Source organism: Sciurus carolinensis, chromosome 16 (assembly GCF_902686445.1).
Source record: "Sciurus carolinensis chromosome 16, mSciCar1.2, whole genome shotgun sequence".
NCBI lineage: Eukaryota > Metazoa > Chordata > Mammalia > Rodentia > Sciuridae > Sciurus > Sciurus carolinensis.
This window is the reverse complement of record NC_062228.1, coordinates 52,837,750-52,856,003: the sequence shown is the minus strand read 5'-3', so window position 1 is coordinate 52,856,003 and position 18,254 is coordinate 52,837,750. Positions and strand designations below refer to the sequence as shown.

Sequence of the window (18,254 nt, the reverse complement as noted above, 5' to 3'; positions counted from 1 at the left end):
ATCTCCAGGAGCGGAAGCTGTCTGTACATGGGTGCTCAGAGCCGTGCCAGGGAAAGCTGAGTTCAGGGTGTGCCAAGGCCGGCAGGGGACTGGAGTAGCACAGGCCAAACCCCGGAGTCACGGCTCAAGCCCTGGCCTGCCCCAGTTGGTGGGAACCCTACCCGCTCCCTGAGAACTGAGGGGGTGGGAGGGGAAGGCGGCCAGCCCCTCCGGGGCTCCTACCACCCTCTTCGGGCCAGCTCCCAGCTAGCGCAGGGCCTGTGCGGACTCTCAGGGTTCTGGGGTGAATGCCTCTCCCCAGCCTGAACCCAGCCTCCTGGATGCTTGTTGGGGAAAACACAGCTGGAGCAGAGAGGGAAAGGCCAGGCAGGGAAGCTTACTGAGGCCGGTTACCGTGAGGCAGGGGACAGACCAGGGGGGAGTGGGAGGGGGAAAAAGCAACAATAAGGCCCCGGGCAAAAGAAAGCAAGAGAAAGCAACTGTAGGAGGCAGAGATAACAGACAGAGGTCCAGGAAAACAGGAAGCCAGAAAATGAACCTTGAAGGGAGAGCAGGGGAAAAGGCCTGTGGAGGAAGGGGGCAGAAGAAAGGAGGAACAACACATCCAAACCAAGTAATCTGGAGCTCAGGGTAGCAGCCACTCTGAAATAGGTGTTATGAAGATGAGGAAATTGAGCCAGGCACGGTGGAACACGCCTGTCATCCCAGTGACTCAGGAGGCTGAGACAGGAGGATCGCAAATTCGAGGCCAGCCTCGGCAACTTAGCCAGACCCTGTCTCAAAATAAAAAGTCGAAAGGGCTGGGGATGTGGCTCAGCAGTAAAGTGTCCCTGGGTTCCATTCCAGTGCTATCAAAAACAAAAGGTCGGGCACGGTGGTGCCCAGTGGCTCTGGAGGCTGAGGCAGGAGGATCTGGAGTGCAAAGCCAGTCTCATCAATATAGTGAGTTCTTAAGCAACTGGAGCAATATATAAAATATATTATATTATATATAATAATATATTTTTAAAAAGGACTGGGATGTAGCTCAGTGGTTAAGTGTCCTTGGGTTCAATCCCTGGTACCAAAACAAACGCAAGGCACTGATACACATGCTCACCACAGTCACCGTACTGGGAACTGGGTGGCGGGGTGAAGAAGGAAAGACAGACTGAGGCTGGAGCGGTGAGGAACCACACAGCGAGCCCGGATGTTGCCGTGAAGCCTGGTAAATCTTTATTAAGCAGGGGCCACGTGGAGGCCAGCCGCGGTGCAGACAGGGCCTCCTGCTGCCGGGGCAGGCAGAGCAGGGCAGAGTGAGCTCAGTGATTGTCGCTGGAGGCCGGGGCGGTGCTGGTGCCCATGGCCGCCTGCATCTTCTCCACCAGCCCGGCCCACTGGCGCTGCATGTCTTCCACCAGGGGTTCGAACCAGCTCTTGAGGCGGGCCTGGAAGGCCTCAGCCTGCAGGCGCATCTGTGCGGTTTGCTCCTCCACCTTGGCGCGCACCTCCTCCACCTGCTCGCGCACCTCGTCCAGGCGGTCGCGCGCGCGGCTGCCCACCTCCTCCAGCCGCCCGCGCAGCCGCTCGCCCCAGGCCTGGGCGCGCTCCCGCAGCGGCTGGCTGGCCAGGTTGCTCACCGTGGCCGCCCGCAGGCGGCCCTGCTCCACCAGCGGCCCGAGGCGCTCCCGGATGGCGCTCACGCCGCGCTCCGCACCCTCGCGGGCCCCGGCCTGATACACGGCCAGGCGCTTCTGCAGGTCCTCGGCATCGCGCAGCATCCGCTTGCGCAGCTTGCGCAGGTGCGAGGCCAGGCGCGCCCGCAGCTCCTCGGTGCTCTGGCCCAGCATGGCCTGCACCTCGCCGCGGTACTGCTCCAGGCGGTTGCGCACGTCCTCCATGTCCGCCCCCAGCCGGGCCTGCGCCGCCTGCAGCTCCTTGGAGAGCCGGGCCTTCGTCTCCTCCGCCATGGGGCTCAGCTGCTCCTCCAGCTCCGATTTGTAGGCCTTCACCTCCTTCATGGTCTCTTCTATCAGCACCCTGCAGGCCAAAAGGGTGGACGCTGGCAAGACAGGACTGAAACAGAGGGACCCGCAGGAGGCAGAGGAGGAAGGGGGAAGAGGCCCAGAGGAGACAAGACAGATGCAGGCCTAGAGACAAAGAAGGCCTAGAGGCCGGGGGTGGTGGCACAAGCCTGTAATCTTAGCAATTTGGGAGACTGAGGCAGGAGGATGGAAAGTTGGAGGCAACTTAGCGAGTCCCTAAACAACACAGTTAGAGTGTCTCAAAATAAAAATAAAAGAGGATGAGGACGTGGGACAGAGGCAGAGTACCAGCACGCGAGACTGGATGATGCACAGGGACAGACAGCTGAAGAGAACCAGAGAGGTAAAGCCAGGAGTTTAAAGAGAAACAAGAAAGAGGGAGGGACCCAGGGACAGAAAAGAACCCAGGTCCTTGGAGGTTCAGAGGCTCCAGAGGCAGCTGTCCAGTAAGATGGTCAAAGGCCTGGAAGGGGGCACTCACGTCAGTTCCTGGGTGACCTGGGAGCTGAGTAGCTCCTCCTGCACCTGATCAGAGAGCGTCTGCACCCAGTGCAGGTAATCCCAGACGCGGCCCAGGGCCAGCTCCCAGGGCTGTCCAGCCTGCTGTCCGGCCTGCTGTCCCACCTGCCACTCCTGCACCTCTGGCTCCAGCTCCAGCTCCATCTCGGCCTGGCATCCTGCACAGACCAAGGTCAGGGCCAGTAAGGGTCCAGCACGCTCCTCACACAGCGGATGCTGCTCAGCTCGGGCCGCCTTGGAGCGGTGGGGGTGGGGCTGTGGAATCACTTTCATCACTTCCCGAGTCTTTCTGGCCTTTGTGTGCCCATGTCGGGCTGTACCAGGGTGACGGAGAATGGAACGGGTCACAGCCGATTCTTGGCCAGTACTCACTACCTCCCTGACAACACAGCAGCAGGACATGGCTTGTGCCCATTTTACAGATGGGAAACGGGCCGGAGAGTGTAAGCAGCTGCTCAGAGCCAGAGAAGGCCAGGGAGGCCTCAGCTGGGCCTGGCGCTCAAGGAGAGTGGGCCACAGAAGAGGGGTTGAGGACTTGAGTGGGACCAAGGGGTGGAAGAGGGAGGAGCAGGTCACCCACGCAGGCCCTGCTGCCATACCTGCCAGGAGCGTGGCCACCAGTAGGGCCCACAGAGCCTTCATCTTTCTGCCAGCGGTTGGTCCTTCTGGGGAGGGGAGAGACTGGATCAACAGCCCGTGGGGACTCCTCCCCCAGCTGGCCCCACCCTCAAAGCCTCCCCACACCAAGATCTGCGATAGCCTAATCCAATCACAAACACTCACCCCGCTGCGCCCCAGGGCCACCTAACTCCCTCTTTGTCTCCTCCTATCTTCATCCCCAGGTTGCTTCTCTGCCAAAATTCCAGCTCCCTCTCCAGGGTTCAGATTCCAAGAGCCCCCACCGCTGGGCTCTCCAAGGCCCAGCTCTGCATGCCTCAGGCCACCTTCACATTCTAAGCTGCAGCTTCACGTCTAAGCGCAGATCTGCGTGCTGATTTAACCCTCGCTGAAAAGTCCTCCTTTCAATCTGGTCTAGCCACCCCTGCACCCACCATTAGGGAGATCCAAAGACAAACGGGGCATCCAGTAGGTGCTCAATAAATGACAGTGGGATCTGGCTCTGGTTCATCTCCTGGTCCTTCTAGGCTGCCCAACTGCTGTCCCCGTCCCCCACCTTCTAGAAGGGGTGGGATGCCCCTCCACTGGTTTTCCCTGGGTTGGTCCAGTTCCCTGCCCCTGCATCTGGACTGATCTGGGCAGAAGTCAGTCACTCCTGCTCCAGCTTGTCTTCCAAGTGGCTCTCCTGAGCTTCCTGCCTTTTCCTCTTTGCCCCTAACTCTCTTTCCCTAGAAACCCCTAACAGGTTTCCGAGGTCCCCAACCACATCTTCCCAAGGACCCTCAGCAGGTCCCTGTGCCCGGGGCAACACCTCTCACCGGCTCCAGGAGAACCCTGTCCTTTGAGTCCGCGGGAGCTGAGCAGGGTTCTGGGATCCCAGGCTCCTTCAATTATAGGGCTCCCCTGCCCCGCCCCCTCCCCGGGGCTAGGGCCGGCTGGGCCAGCCCCCTGTCACGAGGGAGGCTGGCTGTGCTCTCCCTCCTCACACGCAGCAGGGCAGAGGAGGTGGGGCTTGGAGGCCTTGGACCACTCCCCGCCCCCAGGAAGGGAGGTGACTCATTCTGTAGCGGGGCATCCTCCTCTATTCCAGGATGCTGGGGACCTTGAGGGAATGAGCAGACTGTGTCCCCCCACTCCTTCCTGCAGGGATGGATACAACCTGGGCTGGGGGCTGGAGTAATGTGAGGCGTCTGCTAGTATCTCGGGCTTTGAGTGAAACTTGTTTTAACCGTTGCTCCCTCTTTTGAGTGACCATGGGTGCAGGTGCCCACCTCTTAAGAGCTTGCCCCGCACTTGTGAAACAGGAACCCAGCACCTGCTGACCGGCACAGGCAGGGTGCCCTCCATATGTTGGAAGCAGCAAGTACCGTCAGGCCTGGACTCCGGAACCTGACCACCAGCACCTGAATCCCACCTCAGCCTGTTGCCAGCCTGCGATCCTGGTCAGCCAGACTCTTCTAGAAAAGCAGCAAAGTGGCAGGTGCAGCAGCACACGCCTGTAATTCCAGAGACTCTGGAGGCTGAGGCAGGAGGATTCCAAGTTTGAGGCTGGCTTGGGCAACTTGGCAAGACCCAGTCTCAAAAAATGGAAAGGGCTGGGATGTGGCTCAGTGGGTTCAATGCCAGTATGGGGGTGGGGTGCTCTTAAAGCAGCAGTGTCCACCGTGGCTGGGTGGTAAAGCAAGGTAATTAGGTAGCAAGTGCTGAGGGCAGTGCCTGGCGCAGTAGGGCCCTATCAGACCAGGGTCAGGACTGATCAGGAGCGCAGTGTAGCTTCCCGGCAGTCCTCCTGTCCCCGCCATTTCGGACTTGAGGCAAAGGGAGAAGCTGCAGAGTGAGAACTGGGGCGCTGGGGTCCACGCCTGGCTCCTCAAGGGGCTGGAAACGTTGGATTCTGTGCGGCTGGAGGGTGGACACTGAAGGGAGCCCTCGTGCCTGGTCAGGCCCAGGGCTGTTTGCTTTGGTCTAGAGGTGGTTGGCAGAGTCCCAAGGTGGCTTCTGGGGGTAACTAGGGGTCATTTGTACCCGAGAGCCACCCCAACCCTGGGGCAGACAGGTTTCAATTCCTGTCTGGAGGGGTTGGTAGTTTCTGAGCTCCAGCTTGGCACTCATGACACCTCCTGCCGAGCACGGTGGCAGCTGGCCTGCAGTTCCCTTTTCTGGGGAGGCTGAGGGGTCACTTGAGCACAAAACTGAGAACTGTCTGGGAACGGGCGAGACCCCATCTCCAAAGAAAACAAACCTGAGGCTCCCCGGGGGCAGGTGGCCCGGCCCCACTCCGTCAACCCAGGGGAGCCCCCACCCCATGCTCGCTTCTAACAGTTCTGTGGTTTCCCAGCAGCCCGAAACCCCATGGTCTGAGCTGTGACCTTCCCCTCTTCCCTTTTTGTCATCTGGGAAGACCCTTCAGTCCCGGGGCCCTGCTCCCACCTCTGCTCTGGTCAGCACTGTTGCTTCGGCCTGCAGGGACAAAGGCCTCTGTGGCCACTCTGGCTAGACCTCAACGGGGCCCCTGACCTGAAGACCCTGCCCCCCAGGGGCAGAAGCCACGGGGAGCCACGGTCCGGGCCAGGCTCTCCCCAGAGCAGCTCCAGCTGCCAAGGAAGCCTGGCAGCAGGCCTGCCGGCCCAGCCCCACCGCGCCCCCTGCTGGCCGCGGCGGGAAGGCCAGCTGGGTTAAATGCCGTCAGGGACACCACAGAAAATGAAGGCGTCCCATCTCAACCGCTTTTTCCCCCATGTATATTGTTTTTTTGTCTTTTTTCATTTTTTCTGTAAAATGTCCCGGTTCTTCCATAACTTATAAACATGATTTATACCGAGGGGTAGAAGGGAAGGTGGGCCGGGCGGGCTGACAGGACGGGGAGCTCCTCTTGCTGCCCCTCGGGCGGCTCGGCGGGGCCCTCTGTGAAGGATGGGGACACCATGACACTCCTCCCTGAGGTTGTCTGGCCGCCTCTGCCCTGGTGCTCAGAATCGAGCGCCCCTTGATTCTGGAATCCCCTCTGGGACCCCAGGCCCATTGGGCACACAGGCCCTGGCGCTCAGAGTCCTGAAGCGCCCCCTCGGATCCAGGACCCCCTCCTCAGCTGCTGGGGTGGTGGGTCCCCTCCTTTCCGCTGCCCCCCCGACCCTGGAGGAGGGAGGGAGAGGAGGGGGAGGGGCTCAGGTCTCCCTCCGTGGTGGGGAGGTGGAGGAGGAGGAGGAAGGGCTGGAAGGCTGGAAGGCGGCCGGAGTGAGTTCAGCCGATGGTGAGCCCGAAGCCGCACTGGAACTTGTTCTTGCGGTGGTTCAGGAAGGCCCCGAGTGCCAGCGTCAGGGGCAGGGGCGGGAGCTTCTTCTCCAGCGTGGCGCCCACGATCCAGTTGCTGTCCACGGAGCCTGTGGGCCAACACCTGTGCTAAGAGACGTGCTAGGTCCCATCCCGTCCCCGCGTGGGCACACTCCAGGCGCCCACAAGGCTGTTCCTGCCACCTGGAAGCCTCTTTGTGCCTGGGAGCGGACAGCTCCATCCTGCCCGCTCTCAGCTGGGCGGCTCCCCTCCCTGGGAGGCCCTTTCCAGGACCCCGGGGGACCCCGCCCAAGTTGGGAATGTTCTGGGTCATCCTTCTCCAGGGACTGGCCAGTGGTCCCCACTGGCTGAGACAGGGGCTCTACCTCTGTCCAATCAAAGACTAAAACTCCTTCTAAGGATTGTCACCGGGACCGTGCAAAGGGTCAGAACAAGGTGCCAGAAGTGAAGGTGACACTCCAGCAGGTCCCCACACAGCAGGCTGCAGCAGTGGATAAATTCCAGGGCTTTCCAGGTGGTTGCTGCCCACCTTAAACTTAAAACCACCAAGGCCCAGAAGAACTGGCCATCAGGACTGGAAACGGTCATCCTGGATGAGGTTCTGGCTCTGGCTGTGCCCAGGCCACCTCCTGGAGCTAACGTGAGACGAATGGGGGTGCAGAAAGCTTCCAGGGTGCCTTCTACTTATGGGGGCCAGGGAAGGAGAGCGAGCCGTGGCAGAGGGCGACGAGGGCTGATTGGCTGGCTGGGCAGAGTGTGCCACGCTCCAGGCTGGGCCCGGGCACAGCCATCAGATGTTCCAGGGGTGGGGTCCCAGCACCTACTTCTTAAAAGGCCTTCCTGGGTAATTTGGAGGCCCACAAAGTCCCAGCACTCGGCCGTTCTGTCATCTCCTCTGGCCTCCACACCCACCGCGAGCTGAGTCACCTCTTATCTGTTTTCCAAGGAGGAAAACTGAGGCCTTTACCTTTGAAGAGGAGGTTGGCCTTGGGCAGGTCCAGCTGGTACCCGAAGGAGACACTGGTGTCCTGCATCCTCGTGCTGGCCTCAAACTCCACGCCCACCTGCAGCTGGGGGAGGGGCAGCGCGAGTGAGCTGCCACCTTGGGTCCCAAGTGGACGAGACCCCAGGCCAAGGTCTCCCCGTGGACATTCCCACAGCGGCTCACCTGGTCACTGGCTTTGTGGTAGTAGGTCGCGTGCATGCCTGCTTGGCCCAACGTCACTGTGGCCAACCAGTTGTTCACTGTAAGAGAGGAGTGGGGTGGTCACCAAGAAGGCGCGGCCATCCCGCAGCCAGGTCCCTTGCTTGCCCGCAGCCCCAGGCTCACGTGTGTATTTCCCAGCCAGCGACATGACGGTGCCTTCCTCGCCAGGCCGCCGGTGGTAGACCAGCTCGCCACCCAGGGCCAGACACGGCGTGATGCTCTGGAGGTAGTGGGCCACGAGGATTCCTGCGGGACAGGGGACAGTCAGCTTCCGCCCAGCCAGGGGCCCCCGGAGCTCCTTCCACAGGAAGCTGGGTGGGCTCCGCCCTGCCCGAGGCTTGGTCCTGCCCTCACACCGCTCCTCGCTCCTAACCCGCCTTGAGTAGCCCCTGCCACTGAGGTCGGCCTCCCAGCCTGTGGGACAGTCTGGCCCACAGAGCACCACGCAGCCCTCGGCTCTGACAGGAGGGCAGGGGCAGAGGCGTCACTGCCCCGAGCTCAGGAGCGCACAGCGGCAGACAGCGGCTCACCTGGCCCAGTGCTGCCAGCCCAGCCGCCTTGGCCACTGGCACTTCTGTTAACAGATGTGTCCTTGGGTTGTGACAAAAGACAAAATAACAGGTCCACTATCACTGGGACCGGTCACTCTGAGGTTCATGTCTGAGGCCTCCATCTGCTGAATGACTGTGAGGGCCAGGCTGACCTCAAGGAGGCCCAGGACCAACAGTGATTTGCTCGGGTCTCTGGAGCCCCCAGGGCACACATCACAAGTGCCATGTCACATGACTGGGGAGGAAGGAGATGGAGACACTGGGAACAGAGGAAAGAGGGACAAGGCACGAGAAAGTCACGAGACTGGGTGGACATAAGTGGGCACACAGGTCGAGACCCCAGGAGATGAGGAAGCCCCAGGGAAGGGGAAGGCAGGGCGCCGAGCAGAGGGCGGCTTCGCAGGCGGGAGCAGAGGCAGCCTGCAAGACGGGCTGCCAGAATGGATGGGGCCACAAGTCCACCGCCAGGGCACGGCAGGGCTGGAGCTGGCCGCAGGCTCCCATGACCATCCTGAGCACTGCGAGCCGGAGCCGTCCAGCCACCGCACAGTTAACCAAGGGGAAAATGGGCCCCCAGAGGAGCAGGGGTCATCTAGTCGCAGACAGAGGGGCCGGAATGCAGAAGCTCCTTCCAGCCTTCCAGCTGTGGGGACGCCTGGGACGCAGCCAGCAGTCCCCAGGTGTCTCCAACCATCCTTCCCACCTCCTGGCCCCGCCAGCGGCACCTGTTCCGGCTCTCTGCCCACAGCCGCCTCTCCCACTCCTGCTGTCTCACCCTCTCCAAGCAGCTTCAGACCCCGGATCTCATTAAAGCACAAACCTGGTTCTGTCCTCTCCCTGCCCGGACTCGTCCATGGTTCCCCAGTACCCTGGGGAGATCCGGCTTCTCATGCACAGCTGAGACCCCGTGTGGCTCAGTCACAACCTCAGGAGCCTCACCCCCTTCTCATCCCACCACAGCCACGTTGCCTGGAGCCGCAGGAACACACTGGCCTCTCTCCCTTGGTCCTGAACTGGGTCACTGTCCCTTCAGCAGATGAACCCTCCCACCGCCTGGTGACACCTGCGTCTTCTAGTGTTCCCGAGATCTGGCTACCTCTCTGGCTCAACCCCATGGGAGCCTCCCCTGCGTGGATGCAGAAGCAGAAGGTCCCTGGCCATGAGAGCTCAATTCAGGACTGTCCAACTGGACGGGGCTGCGAAGGTAACACCCGTTCAACAGACACTGCACGTTTTTAAATCTGATCCTCTCCGGGGCTGGTAATGTGGGGTGCGACTCTGTGGTGCCCCGCAGCTGCAGTGAGCCCCACTCCCGGCCAGCGCCACCCCAGGAGGACCAACCAGCGGCGCTCTGACGCTCAGCTGGCTTAGAGGCAGGTGGTGCTCTTGGCCTAATGATATTTCCTATCCACCAATGGTGGGGTCACTCGCCTGCACGGTGAGTCCAACACGCTGGTGGAGAGCAGTCCCTGGGGAGCTGTGGGGGTCCCACGTCCAGCCCACTGCCACCCCACAACCTGGCCTCTCCAGTTCCCAGGCAGCCGTCTTCGCGGACCCCGCTTTCTCCACACCCGCCCCAGAGGTCTTTCTTTTTTTGAGATGGGGTCTTGCTGAGTCACCCAGGTCGGCCACACTCCTGGGCCACAACACCCAGGCCTTTTCTTTCTTTCTGCAGCTCTGGGGGTGGAAGCCGGCCTGGGTGGAGAGCACGAGTTGCGGGATCCACAGCCCTTTTTAATTTTGTACCTGGAATTAAACCCAGGGGCATTGAGCCACTGAGCCCCCTTCCCAACCCTTTTTTAAATTTAGAGACAGGGTCTCGCTGAGTTGCTCAGGGTCCCACTAAGTTGCCAAGGTTGGCTTTGAACTTGCGAACCTCCTGCCTCAGTCTCCAGTCATCAGGGTTACAGACGTGCGCCATCACGTGCAGCTCAGAGGCCTTAGTGTGGACCCCCTCGATCGCCTTAACTGGTGTTCTGGTCCTCCAGTGCCTACATCCAGTGCCCCACCCCACCGTGAACTCCACAGGGACAGCTCCGCCTGGACCAGCAGTTTTCAGCCAGGGAACACTGCAATGTCTGCTGACGACTCTGAACTGCTCCCCTCCCACAGAGCAGCCCGGGCTGTGCCAGCAGCGCGGAGGTGCAACACCGAGGCTGACTCCGCACTCACAATGAAGCCTGCCAGCCGGGGGGTGCTCAGAGGTGGAGGCATGCCCACAAGGCGAGGTCCCAGGTTCCGTCCCTGCACCACAGAAAATAAAAGGGGGCCTGGCTCCTGAGATGCTCAACAAAGCTGTTTCCATGAGAAGCAGAGGAAGTGAATCAGCTGTGGGGGGAGAGGCCTCGGGCCAGCTGGGAAGGGGGCCCTGTCGGCCGCCCAAACCTGCTGGGCAGGAGTGGCAGGGCAGCAGGCTGGGATGCCACACCTGGCCTCAGCCCTTCTGGGCTAGGGCCACAGCAGCGCTGCTTGGGGACGTCACCTGAGGCAGGACTGGACAGGTGGTGGCTGCCCACAGCAGAGGCGGAGGCAGAGGCCACCTGCACGGAGGTGGTTCCTGGCTCCAGCCAGAACCCCTTGCCTCTGCCACACCACGCGGACCTCAGTAAGCACTCCCTTTCCCTGACCCATCTCCCCGGGTCTGAACAGCCACTGCTGTTTTAGAGAAACTACCTTGTCACTAGTGGTAAGAAGGGGTCCTTGCTGGAAGTCATTATAGCAATCGGAACTTTTCTGAGGTTGGATTTCTCAAACAAGAACACGTTCATTGTGTGAACAGTGCTCTCTTTTCTTCTTCTTCTTCTTTTTTTTTTGTGCTGTTAGTGATTGAATCCAGGTCCTCAAATATGCAAGCCGGGGGAGGAACATGTCTAATCCTAGTGACTCGGGAGGCTGAGGCAGGAGGATCACAAGTTCAAAGCCAGCCTCAGCAACTTAGCAAGGCCCTAGACAACTTTGTGACACACTGTCTCAAGATAATAAATAAATAAATAAAAATAAAAAGGGCTGGGATATGGCTCAGTGGTTAAGCACCCCTGGGTTCAATTCCCTAGAACAAGTTTTAAAAAAGCAAGCGCTGAGCTGCCTCCTGAGTCCTCTGGGATTCTGTGCCAGTGCCCAGGGCAAATGGATGTTTGAGGGGAACGTCCCCCGTGGCTGGAGCTCTGCAAGGGCAGGCTGGCCCGTCCCAGTCCCCTGGTGGCCCAGTCCTGCCTCCTGGTGCGCAGGGTGCAGCAGAGGCTCCAGTGAGGCCCAGCACACAGGCTCCTGAGAATTACACCAACATTCAGATCCGAGCTCCTGCCTCCAGCCCATGACCCTGGCCTTGCCTTCCTCATCTGTGAAATGGGGGCCACAGGGCATCATGGAGGCCCCACAAGAGCGAGCAGGAGCAGGACACTTGGCCACAGGTTTAGGGCCAAGGATGGTTTTCCAATTCAATTTGTCACCCAAAGGTGGCTGCTGCTACCATGCCCATGTGACAGACGAGAAGACTGAGGCCCAGAGCGGGCAGAGTCCCTGGGTCCAAGTCTGAGTCATGGGGTCTGGCAAGTGACTCAGTGCTGCCCAGGGCAGGGGGTTCTGTTTCAGTGTCTGAGGAGCTGGAGGGACACCTGTAAGAACGGAGACAAAGAACCATGGCCTTGGGCTCAGGAGGCTGGTGCTGGGGAGCACAAAGGAGTCCGGTTGGCAGGTGGCACAGGGAACAGGGTCCACGAGGCAGAGCAGGGAACTGAGTCTGACGTGTGCTGTGTCCTCTCTGGGCCTCAATAAGGTGGGGACAGGGGCAGCGTCCTTTGAGGCTGCTGAAGGATTCACGGAGCCCCTTCCCCTGGCCCTCCTCCAGTGGCAGGGTGCTGGGTGAGTGTGCAGGGCGCTGAGGCCTGACTGAGGAAGAGGGACAAGCCTGGAGCAGCGCTGGGTGTGGCTCAGGCGGAGCACCTGCCCCAGCAAGCCCTGGGCTCCACCCTACACCACGAAAGCAAATCAACAGCAGCAACACCTGCCATCAGCAGCCCCTCCTCTGCTCAGCACTACTGAGCGCCCACTGTTTTCATCAGGGCCCCAGCACTGGGCACACAGTGATGAGCACCGCAGGCCAGCTCTCGCCCTCGGCGAGCTGAGGTTCCAGTGTGGAAGACCAGCCGCAAGGAGCAAGACAATCTCAGAGGGAAGTGCTACAAGGTCTAGGGACAAGGACAGGTGATAAAGTACAAAGATGGACACCAGCTAAGTCAAGAAAAGCCTCCTGAGAGGGTAATGTATGTGCTGACAGCCACGCTGAGGCAGGAGGGGGGCAGCAAAAACGGTGCGTACAAAGGTCCTGGGGTGGAAAGAACTATTGGAAGGGATCGTGTGGCTTAGAAGAAGAGGGGTGCGGTCATCGCAGATCATCAGGGCGTAGGACATGCCTTCTCCAGCCTTGAGGCCCCTCCAGAGCAGCATCACGCAGGCTGCCTTCCCTACCTTCCCTGTCTCCTGGTTTTCTGACGTGGCCCTTTCCTCTGTCCAAGTCCTGGTCTAACTGCTGCCCTGCCTGGAACGTTCCTGCTCTTGTCTCTTGCCGGGGGTGGTTTATCCTTCCTTCGGAAGCTTGAAGGTAACAACTCCCCTGAGAAACCTCCCTGGCCTCCCACAGGCAGAAGCAACGGCCAGGCCAGTCCTGGTTGCCCAGCCCTACGACTCCCTCACTCAGGACTCAGGCCAAGAGCCTAGGCTCCTGAGAGCACAGCCCAGCAACTGCGGCTTCTGTCCCCTCCGTTGTTGAGACCAGACTGCGGTCACCCAACTCCCATCTTCCCCAGAATCTACTTGTCAGCAAATCCCGGCAGGTCCATCTTCCAGCTACATCTAGGATCCACATCTAGGGTCTAGGCTTTGCCTCCTCCAGCCTTGTACTGTTCCCCACCGATCAGCACAAAGGGTCCTGTTACAAGCTATGTCAGGCCTTGTCCCTCACCAGCTCAAAACCCTCCTATCACCCCAGACTCACTCAGAAGAAAGGTCAAAACATGTGACACTGAAGTTCGTTTCTTGCCTCGGGGCCTTTGTGTTTTCGGTTCCTTAGGGTCGAATCCCCCTCTGCCTGGCTCCTCCCCTCACACCCCTCAGTTTTGGGTCAAGCTTCGCCTATGGAACGAGGCCTTCTCTGTAGACCCCACCTGCCCCTCCTTCACTTGTGTCTGCCCTGTTGGAATGGAAGGTCCCAGAAGCCAGTTTTCTTCTCTTCCCCAGCTTGTCCCCAGTGCTTCTAACACACACTGCCCAGCACACGCTCACCAGGTACCCACTAGACAAAAGGCAGACGCCCAGCAACCTCAGAAAGGGACCTGAGAGGGAGACACGAGAAATACAGAGCCAGACAGTCCCAGCCCCGACCTCAGCTCGCACCTCCCCCCACAACTGCAGGTGCCACCCAGTGACCTGCTCTGTGCTCCAGTCAGCCCAGAGCTCCTTAAGTTATAGCACCAAAAGCAACTCACACGAACTCGGGTACCCGCCCTGCGGCTAAGGTCGCTCTAAGATTCCTGCGGGCCTGACACAAACTAGCAAACTGCTCAGTGGTTCTGAGGCAGCCCTGGTTCACCCATGAAGAAACCAAGGCCCGGGCCGCGATTCAGAGTGGCAGGTGGGGGCCTCACCCATGCTGGCCAAGAGCTCTGCCACCCCCGGCTGGCCGTCTTGAAGTCAGTCCCACCCCATCACTTCTCATAGGGTAGGGAAGCAGGTCCAGAGGAGCAGGCAGATCTGCTGGAACGGGTTTGCGACCACCCTCCAAGGCCTCCGCCTCTTACCTGAACCCACCAGGACGTCTGGGTTCCCCAAGGTGACGGCCGCCGTGAAGTCAGAACCCCGGTACTCCCCGTCCACCTGCCAGTTCACAAACTTGGCCTGCTGGGTCTGTGGGGGAGGAGGCGTGAGGGCAGTAGGGTGCTGGGAGCACCTGGCCGGCAGAGCAGTTGGCGGTGTTCACCCCACTCACCTGGATGGCCATCTTGGACCTGAGGCCAGGGCCCAGCTGGTGAATGACCTGAGCATTGAGGCTGCCACTGTTGTCCATGTCGCCTACCAGCACAGGGAACGCCTGCGGGGAGAGGGCAGGTTAGCGGGCAGAAGGCGGCCCTGGAGGCACATGAGTGGGAGGCTCACGCCAGGAATCCCAAGTCTGAGCACCTCAGAGAGAGGGTCCCTCCTCCATGAAGCTCTCCCTCACCACCTGGGCCACAATAGGGTCTCTCTCTGGGCCTTCACGGCCTTTGAATTCCCTCACTTTGTGCCCACCCTGAGTCAACACGCTCAGGGAGCAGATCTGTCCCATTCTACTAGCCTCTGAATCCCAGCGTGTCCCAGGCCAAGGTTGGGCATACAATAGAATTACAACAAAGTTGTTGAATAAATGAATTTACTGAAGAGAAATAGAAACAGGGACCTAACTGAGTACTGCCCGCCTTGGTCAAGGCGTACAGTCACCCCCACCTCAATATCCTGCCTCCCCATGGCAGCCTGGAGGATCTGCCTAAAGCATAAATCTGATGATCATCTTTCCCTTGTTCAAATGTTCCACGGCTCTCCAGTGCCCCCTAGAGAAAGTCCAAGCACCTAGCACTCAAAATCCCACATAATCCGAAGCCCAGCCCTGCCCACTCCGGGTCATCAGGGTCTGGTGATGCGATCACCCTGGTCTCCCCCAGCATTTGGCAAACAGAGAGCAGGGGCTCAGGAAAGCTGCTGGAGAAAGGGATTGCCCAGGTCCCAGCGCCTCTTGGAGAGACCCAGTCCCCATTCCCAACCCCAGAAGTGTTCTCTACAGGTCTGACCTTCCCACAAAGCCTCCTTAGATGGGCGACTGACATATCTGTTCAAGTGGATGGCAAAAGGAACCTCACCTCTGTGGGACTCAGCTGCTTTGTTCCCACATATGTGACCCCGAAGTGGTAGTTGGATTCCCCGATCGTGCTGAGGGCTACTGTGTGGTTCACCTGGAAGAAAAGGGAAGGTTGTTAGGTATTTGCCAGTCTGGTTTCCCCATTGGAGGGGGCAAAGACAGGATTTCTGGGCAGAGGATGAGGACTGGACAGGTAGCTCAGTGGCAGAGTGCATGCTTAGCCTAAGTGAGGTACTGGGTTCACCTAACAACTAAAAAGAGAAAGACTGGGAGGTATGGCCTGGCTAGGTTAGAGACTCAGACAGAGTGGGCTGGAGGTGGTCGACATACCTGGTACTTCCCTCCTGTCTGGATGCTATGGAGTTAGGGGAATCTCTTGATTCTGGGTACCAAAACCCTACCAGTGGGTCCACTGAGTATTCAGCCTGGCATTGTGTCTCTGAGTCCTTTCAAGTACCAGGGAGCGCAGCCCTTTAGGGACAGTAAGGGGTTTGCATGTGCAGATGCAGGGGGATGGCCACGATGACCTCTGGTGGGCAAAGACGCCAGGAGGGCTCACCTGGAAATGGTTACTCAATCCTTTGTTGACTGTAAGCTTGACACCCTCCATCTGAATGGGAAACAGCTCTGGAGAAGAGAAATGCTGTCAGACTCCACTCAACACACAACACACCAACTCTCAACTCTCCTTCTCTACCACCCTGCTCTCTGGAGAGACCCACAACAGAAGAGCTGCAAAGTATCTCAAGCAAACAGGGAGGCCGTCATGTCCAGTGGACAGGGCCAGGAACTTTGCCTGTGTCCAAAACCCAATGGCACCACCTGCATGACTTTAACCAGGTTACTTCATATTGAACTCATCATCTGTAATCACTAAATGGAACTGTTCCAAGGACTTAATGAGTTAACATAAGCTAAATACCAGAATAGAACTCAATAGGTCTCCATCACTATCACTACCATAATTACTCCAAGCCAGGATTCAAAAGCCTTGGGTTCCACCCCTCAAGGGAACCTTGCTGACACCGTGACCTTGGGCCTCAGTTCCCTTCTCGATCACACTAGGAGTCTATTGTGACTGATCCTGGAGCTCCTGGGCTCCCTGAGGCTTTTCTCTACTCTATAGCAGTCCACCCCGCGGTTCTGACATTTGGTTCGTAGTTGTACGCCCCAAGTCCAACTTTCCATCATTTGCTCCCAACGTCAACTCTGCTGAGTGATTCGATTCCACTGATGCGCGCCAATTCCCAAGGTCCCCAGTGTCCTCCCCGCGCCGGCCCCGCACCCTTCCCGAGGTCGGGGCATCACGATCACCCGGCCGAGGCCCCTCGCCCCTCACCCTTGCACTTCCGGTGGCACTCCTCGAACGTGCCGGGGTTGGGCAGGCAGCCGCAGGCCCCGTCGTCAGCCACCCCTGCGGCACTGACGGTGGCAGCCCCCGGGGTCCGTTCCGAACCTCGACCCGCGCTGGCCCCTGCACCCAGGCCGCCTCCGAGCGGCGGCAGCGTGAAGCCCGGCGGCGAGGGCGGAGGTGGCGGCAGACCCACGAGGGCCGGCGCAGGTGGAGGCGGCGGCCCTGCGGGCGGCGAGCTAGCGGCCAACACGTTCCCCATGGTCGCCTGCGAGGGGAGAGGTCAGAGGGCGGAGGTCAGGGCCCGCGCGCCCCGGACTCAGCCCCAGTCAAGCCCTGCCCTGCTCCAGACCCAGGTTCTCACTGGCGGTGGTGCCTGCTCCCGGCCTGGGCTCCGCTCCCACCCCGTGCGCCGCGCGCAACCGAACCCACTACCGCCGCCGCCGCCACCGTCGCTCCGCCCCGCTTAGCCCATTGGTTCAGTGAGCGCTGGGATCCCTCCCCCGTTCCCAGGACCCAGTCTTGCTATTGGAGTCGTCACTGGAAGTCCCACCCACCTCTCCCGAACGTCCTTTTCTATTGGTTTCCCCTGGCAAGCGGCTCGGCAAAGCTCCTTGTCCTTCCTATTGGCTCTCGGCGCCCACGCCTATTGGCTCCGGATGCCGCGGGTTCCGGGGCTAGCTCACCAATTGGTCTGTCCTGCCCACTTTGCAACGCCCATTGACGCTTCGTCCCACCTCCCTCCTGAAGAACCACCCTCTTTAGACTCCGCCCTGCGGCAAGCGCTATGGTAATTGGTCAGCTTTGGCCCTTGAAGCATCCTGATTGTCTCTATAGTGTACAGAGGGCTGACCTTGATGACGTATCACTTTTGTTCTCTCATTGGTTAACATACCAGGGTCGAAGGACACAGGTAAAGGTGCGTTGCGCGGCAGAGGCTGCTAGGCAGCAAGGTCAGGCCTCGCGCCCCACCAGGCACCGCGGCAGAGGGGCACTCTCTAGTCCGGAGTCGCTGACCGAAAACCGGAAGTCCTGGTCTTTCCCACAGTGCCTCGGGAGAATTCTAACCTGTTCTGTGAACCCTGCCCTGCTCGTTACCCACAATGCCATGACTTCTTAACGTTACGGTTGTCCTAGACCCACCCCTCTCGTTTCCCATCATGCCGCCGCTTCCCCGCGTCACTGCGGCTTCTCTTTGGCCCATTCATTCCCGTCCCATTACCCATCATGCATTCGCCCCATTCATTTCAGCTTCACTGCCTGAACTTTCTTCAACCCATTTCTGCCTGTTCACTTTCACCGTCTTCTGGCCTGTCTCTAACCATCGTGTTTCGTGTCCATTATCCATCATGTCCACCGCCCCTGTTTCTCCATTATTCTTTATTCTGCCTCTTGCTCATTAAAGTAATACTTATAATTTTGTCTTGAGCCTTTTTTTACCTGCCGCTGTTTCATTAAACCTAAGCCCCTCTTAGCTAATTACTGATACGTTTAAATCTTTGTTACGTTTATTTCAGCCCATTATCATTAGACTGCTGTTGCCCTAATTCTTTTCATTACCACCATGCATGCCCTGGACTTCTGCCATCTCCTTCAATTAATTAATTAATTAATTTTTTTAGTTGTAGGTGGACGCAAAACCTTTATTTTATTTATTTATTTTTATGTGGTGCTGAGGATCGAACCCAGGGCCTCACACGTGCTAGGCGAGCCCTCCACCACTGAGCCACAATGTCAGCTCCATTGTTTCAATTTTGGTATATAGTCTTTACGTCTTTCTTTCAGCTGCTGTCCCCACCCCCTTCAC

The 18,254-nt window shown here is 59.2% G+C and overlaps 2 protein-coding genes across 3 annotated transcripts; both read right to left on the bottom strand.

Annotated features, from left to right (window-relative positions):
- Window positions 1-1,192: 1,192 nt before the first annotated feature.
- On the bottom strand, window positions 1,193-4,073 carry Apoe (apolipoprotein E). Its single transcript, XM_047529584.1, has 4 exons — window positions 3,980-4,073; window positions 3,143-3,208; window positions 2,506-2,701; window positions 1,193-2,019 (listed from the first exon to the last, which is right to left on the bottom strand). Exons 2-4 carry the CDS (start codon window positions 3,183-3,185, stop codon window positions 1,302-1,304), a joined length of 957 nt encoding a protein of 318 aa, XP_047385540.1. The 5' UTR covers window positions 3,186-3,208; window positions 3,980-4,073; the 3' UTR covers window positions 1,193-1,301.
- A 1,800-nt stretch (window positions 4,074-5,873) lies between these two features.
- On the bottom strand, window positions 5,874-16,936 carry Tomm40 (translocase of outer mitochondrial membrane 40). Of its 2 annotated transcripts, XM_047530028.1 has the most exons (10): window positions 16,812-16,936; window positions 16,436-16,715; window positions 15,656-15,723; window positions 15,098-15,190; window positions 14,194-14,295; window positions 14,006-14,111; window positions 7,783-7,905; window positions 7,621-7,697; window positions 7,420-7,522; window positions 5,874-6,541 (listed from the first exon to the last, which is right to left on the bottom strand). In XM_047530028.1, the coding sequence occupies exons 2-10, from the start codon at window positions 16,707-16,709 to the stop codon at window positions 6,402-6,404; spliced, it is 1,086 nt and encodes a 361-aa protein (XP_047385984.1). In that variant the 5' UTR covers window positions 16,710-16,715; window positions 16,812-16,936; the 3' UTR covers window positions 5,874-6,401. The 2 variants fall into 2 exon arrangements, with proteins under 2 accessions (XP_047385984.1, XP_047385985.1); XM_047530029.1 differs by lacking the exon at window positions 16,812-16,936 and having other exon boundaries at window positions 16,436-16,805.
- Window positions 16,937-18,254: the final 1,318 nt, after the last annotated feature.

Excerpts from the sequence above, each read along its gene's own strand:
- Apoe (XM_047529584.1), bottom strand. The coding sequence starts at position 3,185 with ATGAAGGCTCTGTGGGCCCTACTGGTGGCCACGCTCCTGGCAG. Across the intron at positions 2,702-3,142 it reads GGTGGCCACGCTCCTGGCAG|GATGCCAGGCCGAGATGGAG; the intron begins GTATGGCAGCAG and ends TGGTCTGTGCAG. Across the intron at positions 2,020-2,505 it reads CAGGTCACCCAGGAACTGAC|GGTGCTGATAGAAGAGACCA; the intron begins GTGAGTGCCCCC and ends TTTGGCCTGCAG.
- Tomm40 (XM_047530028.1), bottom strand. The coding sequence starts at position 16,709 with ATGGGGAACGTGTTGGCCGCTAGCTCGCCGCCCGCAGGGCCGCCGCCT. Across the intron at positions 15,191-15,655 it reads GATTGAGTAACCATTTCCAG|GTGAACCACACAGTAGCCCT; the intron begins GTGAGCCCTCCT and ends CTTTTCTTCCAG. Across the intron at positions 14,296-15,097 it reads AGCAGCTGAGTCCCACAGAG|GCGTTCCCTGTGCTGGTAGG; the intron begins GTGAGGTTCCTT and ends CTCTCCCCGCAG.